General features: G+C 41.6%; 1 protein-coding gene across 2 annotated transcripts; it reads left to right on the top strand.

Moving 5' to 3' along the window:
* The first annotated feature begins 2388 nt into the window (after positions 1-2388).
* LOC147896016 (peroxisome biogenesis protein 3-1-like) lies at positions 2389-9311 on the top strand. Of its 2 annotated transcripts, none has more exons than XM_087382578.1 (7): positions 2389-2845; positions 7003-7176; positions 7435-7634; positions 7729-7859; positions 8205-8332; positions 8435-8674; positions 8843-9311. In XM_087382578.1, exons 1-7 carry the CDS (start codon positions 2832-2834, stop codon positions 9093-9095), a joined length of 1140 nt encoding a protein of 379 aa, XP_087238704.1. In that variant the 5' UTR covers positions 2389-2831; the 3' UTR covers positions 9096-9311. The 2 variants fall into 2 exon arrangements, with proteins under 2 accessions (XP_087238704.1, XP_087238705.1); XM_087382579.1 differs by having other exon boundaries at positions 8205-8336; positions 8439-8674.
* The last annotated feature ends 287 nt before the right edge of the window (positions 9312-9598 follow it).

Here is a 9598-nt window from a genome sequence, read left to right as displayed (position 1 = left end):
ATAAAAACTTGTGTCTAAGGACTCATAATGTGCCTCTCATGGATGACTATGATTTGGTGTTTTTTTGTAATCATCTGCCTTTGATATTCCTTATCCTCATCAATCAGCGGTTATCCCTTTGAACAAAAAAGAGTGTGTATGGAGTGCTCTAGATGTGAGCCAAAGAAAAGGGTGATGGTTGAGGGAAACTTGTAGTTCAATAAAAAATCTAAACCAATAGGTGGGACATATCAATTCATGACTTAAATGGGAGTGAGGTATCATTTCGTCATAGAGGATTTATAATAGAAGAATGATGTGATACAAGTAATAACGTCACATGGGAGCTTTCTTCACAAAAGCCCAAAGAGGAAGTGTATTTATTACTTAGGCAACTCAGAGGCAATATGTAGTACACATAGATTCTACCATGGCATTCAATGCCATTGTATCCCATCCTAGGGAAAATCTTGTGCCCCAACAAACACCCCTTGGGGGATCTATGTGTTTAGTGCAAGCCCTTATATGACATTATAAGCTACTTATTTCATATGCTCACTTATATTGATAAATTAGGCTTAGTGCGACGAAGCAATTGCGTATCTTGGTGAATGTAATGAGGATGGGGGATTTTTTATCACTAGCTATTGTTGATCTCCATCAATAAGGTCACCATGCATTGTCTTTATACCTTGTCCTGGCCTTGCCTTGGTGGACTTCTGTTGGCTATTTTGCAGTTTTCTTGAGCCTTGATGTAGGGCTCATAAGTGAGCACCTTTTCTAGTTTTAGTTATGTTTAGTACGAGGACAAGCACCCATTATACTTGATAGCCAATGTAGACCTCTTATAGAGAAGGTAACTTCTTCAAAAGAGAATGTGGTTTTGAAAGGAAGAATGAGACCCATTCCTCAACCTCTAATGGATTTGCATGTAAAATTCATTGTTACAATTGATTAGAAGTGCGAGACAATCTATGCTCCTAATGGGCTCAAAATCGAGAGTGTATTTCTACAAGAAGGAACAAGATTACTGTTATCTTGTTATTCCATATGGTTGGTTATTTTGGAAATACTTTTTATTTTGTTATTTTTTATTTGATTATACATTCAATTGGAAGGTTGTTGTAAGTACTTGCTTGTGTGGAAATCGTGTGCATGTTGTGGCAAATAACCTCCCCCCCTCCCTCTTGCCATTGACCCTTTTGACCCTTTTGACCCTTTTGTGTGCATGTTGTGGCAAATAACCTCCCCCCCTTCCTCTTGCCTTTTGACCCTTTTCTAAATATAGAATTATTAGTTTTGACCAAAAGGACCATAGTTTAAGTAAGATGCTATTAATTCCTAAAGCTGAGCATACCATACACACTACCCATAGTGTGGGGTAGTACAATATGATATTTTCAGAATTTTTGAATGAGATTATGACCAATTTTACAAGGAGGTAAGCATACCATAAACACCATCATTACTTGGGGTAGTAAAATGTGGCATTTTAAAAATTGGTGGATGAGATTGTGGCCACCTTTACAAGGAATTGCATTTATAATTCGACATTGCTGTGTTGGAAGAGAAATAATATAGCTCAACATTGTGGTCATATAGTACCATTTACAACTATTAGATATGCCAAAGTTAGTTGTGTGATCATTTGATCAAATAGCATCATGCATCAAGGGCATAGTTTATACTCTTTTTGGGAAAGAAAGGGGGGGGGGGGGCGGACGGGGGTGGGTAGGTGGGGCATAGGTTTTTCCATTATTGTACCCTAAATTGTTTCTTGAAGCAAATAACTAAGGTAAATGGTTCAATTCACGAACAAGTATTTTTGAAATCCCAACAAAATTTGGGATTTAGTGTATTTCTCATCGCCACATGTGTGGACAAGAGATCAGCCATGTGGCGAGTCTTTCCCGCATGCACTCCGCACATGATTTCACTATTGTTTGAGCTCCCGTTCGTTTGTGTTCGACAGAGTGTGCAGATTCAATTTGGTGTTTGTGAATTGAACCATTTACCGTACACCCATTATGCTCCTAGGCTTATACCTTGTTAGTCTGAATAATGAAAAAGGCTTGTCATTTTTGACTTTGGTTCTGTACTCTGGCTAAGGAGCTACCATAGCTCATGAGAGGTTGACAATCTACGACAGTCCTTGGAGCATCTAAGCTAACTAGACGTGCAGGGGTTAGGGAACACAAACCAACACAAAGCTAGTAATCTGAGGATCAGCCTAACGGAGTATTTTTTTGAAGGCCTCAACGGAGTTCTCCTGACAAACGCGATGCTAGATGCGAGATGACACGTATGCACTGTTTTAAAAAAGATTCCGAGTCCACCTCACTTCCTCCACCGCACCATTGCCATGTAGGACTATAGACAATAAAGAAGTCATTGCCATGTTGGGGATGATCACCAAAATTTGGCAAGCCCTGATCAAAAGAGCCTTTGTGTACGTAGCTTTACTTACAAAAGGAAATTTTGAAGCATCGCGTGCTGCCTTCACAGTTCAGCGATGCTCTGGCTTTGTGCAGACTAAGGCCATGGAGGAAGTTTGAGTGCAGTCGCTTCTCTGTGGGCGTGAACAGCAGGCAGTGCGGCCAGCAATCGCTTCGTCTCGTCGGTTGCTGGTCGAAGTGGACAATTCAGATCGAAAATTCGAGCGAAAGAGAGTGCGAGAGCGAGAGAGAGATTACATATTATCAAAGCTTCGAGAGCGAGAGAGAGAGAAAGAGAGCGAGAGAGAGATTATATATCATCAAAGCTTCGAGAGAGAGAACATTTCATCAAAGCTTCATCCCCAGTGACTTTCTCCAGCTAACGTGCCTGCCCATTTTGCGTGCAATCGGCTCGCTATGAAGTCTATCAGGTAGCACGGGCTTTTGCATTTCTTTCCTTTTCTTTGGACCGTTTGCTCCCTCAGCGCTTGTGGCAAATTTGAATGGAAAATGTTTGGGAAAATTATCGGTAACCTGTGCCTCTTCTTTCTACCCGATTTGTCACGAGATCTTGCACATGTATTGTTGTGGAAGTCAAGTGTTCGATACTCGAAACCTTCAGTAAACCTGTCGCCCCTTTATGAAGGGCTCAGAAAGGCCCGTACAGTCTCTGTAGTCTATGACAACATCGATACTGCATTTTACCTCGAGGAAGAAATCACATTATGAAATAAGTCCCATGGGGGTTAGCTTATCGATCAAAACGAGGAGATCGACAAGGGCGTATAGATTGGTCATGTGTGTGCTGAATTTGTTGAAATTGAATAGCCGCCCATGACGCATTTACGTGCTCAGCACACAACCATTTGTTTTCGACGAGATGCCAACCAGTTGCGTGTGTTTGGGAAAAAGTGAGCATCTGTGTATGTCAAAGAAGCAGCTTGTCATGCCTTAGTTTCCCCTCTTAAAAGCTTTGTAGCAGGAGGTTTGGTTGATGATTGCTTGCTACCTTTCTGTGAAGTCAGGGACACGCTATCTTCTTGAGAAGCCTTTTCCCAAAATTTAGCCATCTTCATGACCAAGTTTATACTTGACTCGAGAGCTCTGACAGGAATATAATCATAAGGCCTTTTAATGTATGGTCACATTTGTGTGATGTGGTAGGGATGTTGCAATTGTGGTCGACTATCCTAGTTTAAATACTTTACTTTTATTTGTACATGATGTATTTTGGTGAAATCAAATTTGGAGAATGTGTCCACATTATTGTTAGGTCAGCTCTGTCTCATGCTATAGCTTGTAATTGAAGTGGCTAAGAATTTCGTAAGTCATGCTTATGTCTACATCAGCTCGCAGTCTACAGCAGCAGTAGCCTCTCCAGCAGCAGACCCTGTAGCCTCTACAGGATCCTACCTTAAATGGGGACGGAGCAGCCATAACCTCGGCCATGGATAGCTCAGGGCCTCAGCATAGCCCTTCAGTGTGACTCAGACAAGCCATCTTCAATGAGGAATGCACACATATGCATAAGGGGGTATTACTACTGTTTGCCAGGCCCCAACAGAAGGAATGAAGATAGTAGCTAGCATAAACCCCCCTCCTCTCTCTCTCTCTCTCTCTCTCTCTCTCTCTCTCAATAATGGCCAATGGTGGCTCATTGAGAGGGGGTGTTGGAATGTGGAGGTCAACAACCCACTGTAAGCCCCCATTGAGGACAAGGGGGAGTCGGACCATGTATGTACACATATACATACATACATAAACATATATATGCGTGTGTGCACGTGCGCATGTGCACACGGGGACAGAGAGAGGCTGCTACATGGGCAGCATAACAGATTCCTTCTTTTTTTTAATTGAATCCCACCTTTTCATGATGCTGCTTTTCTTTGGGGCTGCGCATGGTCCTGCAGGGGGCTCCAGAAATGAGCTAGTTGTGTGGGCAGATGGGCTGGGGGAGCACCCAGCTATAGGTGCGTGCAAAGGGTCTATATATAGGAAGTCAGCAGGTTGCAGGAGGGTTGTACATGGGGATTGGGGTGCCAACTAAATGGGCGTACCTCTCCAGTTGGATAGTGCATACATTTGGTAATTGTTCAAAGCATTCTCACATCTCCCTTGTTATGCTGCACTGAAGCTACCATCCTATTTGATCGTGATTCATGAAGCAAACACTGTCTGCACAATAGAAATAAATATGCATTGCTGTTCCTGAACCAAGCTATCATAGAAATAAACACGCATAGTGGGTGCCCTTCCCCATTAGAGGGCCAATCCAGCATCCATTTGTGTAAATTGAGTAGACTGGAAGTGAGACTGATTCAGATGAGTTTGCATTGATTGTAGGACTTGGATGTCATGAGTTTGCCCTTCTCCTCCAGAGTGCTGACAGAAACTCAGTACGAAGACTTTGTATAAAAGGATGCTCAAGTATGTGTGGATTTGTATGTGTGAGAGCATATTTTTATACTATGGTCTACACCCACTGTTGGGCGCTGATGACGTCAGTGGGGATGTCATAGTAGCTAGTCCCTGCTATGCGTGATGGAGTTTATGGTTTTCAATCTTATGAGAGACTATCGTGAGATTGAAACTGCACTATGTTGTGTTTTTAGAGGATGAGTTTGGGAATATTCCTGGATTCATCTAGGTATATATTATAAGCAGATCCATACGAGCTGTATTTAATATCTTCATATCTATGGGGTTATTAGCAAATTACAAGCATGAATAATCCACTTCATGACATCATATTCATTGACATTTTTTAAGAGATTGACAAATTGTACGTCATTAACGAAGAATAAAAAAGATTTTGAAGCCATGTTTCAGAATCAACAAGAAGAAAGAAATGTTAAGAACTATTGGGTATTACTTCATGGAGTTAGACAGAGTAATATCAGATGCAAGAAAAAAACACGCATCTCTATGGTTGCATCGCTTACGTTCGTATGACTTTTAGAGAATAAAAATAGATGTGAAATCAAGGAAAAACGTCGTGGTTGATTACAATGAGTAAGGTAAATCCTATAGATCATTTGGAAATTGGCCCAATAAGCAAATAACTCTATGTAATCTTTGATGAATATTCAATTTAACCCAGTCAGCTAGACCATTCTAAGCTGAGGCTGTCTTAATTGTGACCCTGATAGGACTCCACCCACCACCTCCTATATGCACCAACATACAGCCATGTGGCAAGGTAGAAATTCATGGTGACACATGGTTGTTGCTAGTGTCAAGTGGAGTGCCTATTTGGGCTGGGGGTACCCAGGCCTATAAATGCAGGTGAAGGAGTTCAGAAGGGTCATCCTAGAGAGATGGACATGAGAAGGTACTCCTTATGATGTCACCCTCTTAAATGAGGAGTTAATGCCTATGGTGGGATAGAAGTTCTTACAATAGGGAGCTGTCTGGCTCAACAGGCTCCAGGGTCACTTGACATACAGAGGGTATGGTTTGAAGATGAGTCAGCTAGCTCTCCCTTTATCGTTCATGTTGATCTATGGCATGTATCTGCAAAGCACACAATAGATCCATCAGGGTTGCTTCATGTGCCTTGTCACTGATGGCATCGATCAGACAAGGAAATCTTCAGAGGGAAAGCGAGCTGTAGTCTCAAGCAAAGTCGCCTTGAGAGATTTATTCTTGGCCCATTGAGGGATTCAGCCTTGGCCCACTAGAGATATAATCGGTAGCCACTATAATGTATTTGTTGTGAGATGGCTGCGTTACTCGCTGGAAAGTTCCGATGAAGTCGAGTCCCATCTTTGAACTGCTTCCTACAGGTGGCTTGGTTTAAGAGGCATGTGGTTACTCGGAATTGGCTGCAAGCTTGTTGACATATATCAGACTGCTCACAAGAAATGGCCACATAGACAACTTGGTGCGCTTCTCAAGCACCAGCTGTCTCTTATGTGCAAGCACCTATTTGCATAATACCCATGGGCTTCTTAGGGACAGATCTGTCCTGCAATCAATGTATAGCTTCAATGCGATACTGCCAACTGCCTTTGTCTATTATGGGGCATCTTCTCCGGAACTTGCGCTGTTCCTATTTCTAGAATCAAAATCAGCCATTCTCCCAAGGGTAGAAGGAAATAAGGGGGGGCACTTGTAGAGACTTTTTCCTTAATTAAATGCAAAGGGCTGTTTTAATCCGCAGGCAGCCCCGGGACTAAAGATAAGCATTGAACTTGGAAATGCCAAGTTAATGAGTTTAGCGGACCAGTTGTTTTTTCTTTTCTGTGTTAGCCTTGTCCCTAGTGATGCTGCAAATCATTTGAAAAACTGTGGTATTCTGTTTTAACATGGTGTGTTCCTTAAACTGAAACTGCTTCAGTATGGCCAAGCATATTAAAGAGTACTCTTTAAGGAAACTTGACTGCTATGCCTGCCTTTTGGTAGTCTGAATCTAGTTGGTGCCCATTACCCAATTGTGTATCTTATTAGAGCTAACCTGAACAATTCCAACTTTGGCATCTATATCACTATTTCATATTTGAGCAAGGTACAGAGTTTGCCTTTGTTTGTACATTATCCAATGTGAATGTTCTTGAGGTTTTCAGCTTTGTCTCTTGGGGTACAGGGACTGGGTCAAAAGACATCGGAGAGCACTTCTCATATCGGCTGGTGCAGTTGGAGTTGGTTACATTTTGTACCGAAGCATCAAAGCCCACCATGCGAAGGTTGTGGCTCAAATGGAGGAAAGTGAAGCACATGCAGCCCTGTTCCGTGAAGCCAAAGAACGCTTTGAGGCCCAGTATGCCCATGCTTCAGTTTTTTTGGCACTCTGCAATTTTCCTAGATGTATGCGATTTTTCTGGAATCTTTTGGCAAATGTTGACAAGCAAGGGCGCATTTTCTCTATTTGAGACCAAAGAAGACGTGGCTTGGCTGCAAAGTTGGCATCTAATCAAATCAGAGAATCATTTATTGGCAAATGAGATTGTGGATTAGAGTGCAGTTCTGCTTTAAAAAATTTACAGTGGTGTTAGTAATACGTACTTGGTTTTTTCAGGTTGCATAGCCATTTTCAGAATATACAACGGATATCAGATGCAACAACTTTGCCATCTGTCTTACCTCGTTTGAAAAGCCAGCTGTTTAGTCAGGTTGATTTATCAGGCTTGACACAAAAGCTGGAACAGGCAAAAGAGGCTCCACAGGGTCTTACTGGACAGGAAAAATTTGAATTATGGCAGGAGTTGAAAATATTAAGTACGTGACCACTGTGATCAAATTCTCTCTTTCTAGCACTCCAGACACCTGTTGCTGTCTTTGATACTGTTGCTTTTTTTGCTCCTTGGTTCAGGTTTCACTCGTGCAATGTGCTCCATGTGGGCACTCACGCTGCTAAATCTCTTTGTCCGGGTTCAAATTAACATTTTGGGAAGACATGTTTACTTCGACACAGCTCAAGATATCTCAGCTTCAAGGCCAGGGGTATTCCTTTTTCCTTTTTTTCGATGTTGGAAGAAAGATCCTTCTTTTGTTTTTTGTATAAATGGTATACGAGTGTGCAGTATCTCAGCTTCTGACAAGGATCTTTCAGAGAATAGGATATCTTTGGATCTTTGTGCTTCTTCTCAATGTTGTAAAGTTATTTCATCTATGTGCTGTTTGATTTGTTATAACAAACTGAAATGGCTCTGAAGGACTCATTAGTGAATATGCTGCTTGCTTCAAAGCGTTGAAAACTTTAAGTCAGATTCCTAATTGAAGCATGTGCCAGTCCGAATTTTTAGTTCTTTATATCGCCAGAGCCTTATGAGAATCTGTTCTGTCCAGGGACAGAGAAGGACACTTTCTAAGGGTTGCCAACATAAGTATATTGCATTTGCTGACTTCCTACCACACAGAGGCTTAAATATGCTAATCTTTGATACAAAGATGGCAGTGAAGGACGTTCTCATGAGGCACGTACGCATGCTCACTTCAACCTTGACATATGTATATTCCATGTTTGAAGTTAACAATTAATACCTTTTAATTTGATCGTATGTTTCTGGGCCCTGCAGCAAGTCTTTGAAGGAACCCTGTACTTGGACAGATTTGCGAGATATTTTCAACAGCATTCGCATAAGAACTGAAGGCAATCAAGCAAACTGGTTGCGCTATATACTTCCAGAGGAAAATGCTCTGCCTGATGAACTTCTAGTGGCTTCTGATAGTGCTCAATATGAAGGAGAGGTAGCCCTACACGATGATGAAGAAAAGTTTGAACAATTACTTAATGAAACACGAGATGTGTTGACCAGGTGAGGCTGCTGCAATTAATACTCTTTTGACTTATATATGCCTTAGATTCTCAATCTATGAGATTTTGCAAATGGTACAGTCTATCTGAATTATTTTCATCAGATATGGAAGATGATTTTGTGAAACAAACGTAGCAGGCATCTCAGGATTGTGTGTTATTTTTCCAGCAACGAGTTCAAAGAGGTGTTGGCAGTATCATTTGATGCAGTATTGGATGGTGCAATGGAGGAGTTTCATGTGACATTCCAAGGAGGGGCCATAACTCGTGTACCTTTAGCAAAATTGCTGCCTCCAGTTGCTAGTGTGGGTGCTTTGCTTCTGGAGCAGCCCAGTGAAAACAAGTTCATACAAAGAATTGCTAGCCTACAAAAGTTTCAGTCATTTTGTGCCATGGTTTATTCTTTTGCTAGTGAAAGGTAGCAAGTGGATATAACCTTTGTGGTCACATACATTCTTTGGCTCCAATGCAGTATCTTCTGCTTGATACGAGGTTAAAATGTTTTCCACTGTCTGAAAGGTTTCTCCTACATGATTAGAAGTTTTTAAGCCCATCCTGTGAAGCTGTGGGCATTGAAGGCTTTTTACCTGATCAATAGATTTATGGGCTACTTTGTTGTAGCACAAGCGTTCTGTGGTGGCTTTCCTATACTTAATAGATGAAGAAATTCCAAAAGTATATCAGAAATCATACTTGTTGATAGCTTTATGAAAGTATTAATTATCTTGTTCCACTGCTGCATAAATTTGGCCACTACGTGAGCTCGTGTAACTGCTTTAGTCTTGACTTGTCCTTCCTTGTTCCCTCTTCCACTCCTTGTCCATCGCTGAGGGTTATTCGGGATTAAAAATCGCTGTGTTTGGGTTCCGAATATTGCAATACAAGCCCTCCCGTAGGCCTTATCTCAGTCCTTGTTTGACAACCA

The sequence above is a fragment of the Dipteris shenzhenensis genome, chromosome 12, assembly GCF_047967505.1.
Source record: "Dipteris shenzhenensis isolate YYH24624 ecotype China chromosome 12, Dip_SZ_1.0, whole genome shotgun sequence".
NCBI classification, from domain to species: Eukaryota; Viridiplantae; Streptophyta; class Polypodiopsida; order Gleicheniales; family Dipteridaceae; genus Dipteris; species Dipteris shenzhenensis.
Note: the sequence above shows the minus strand (reverse complement) of the source record. Positions and strands in the feature narration are given on the sequence as shown.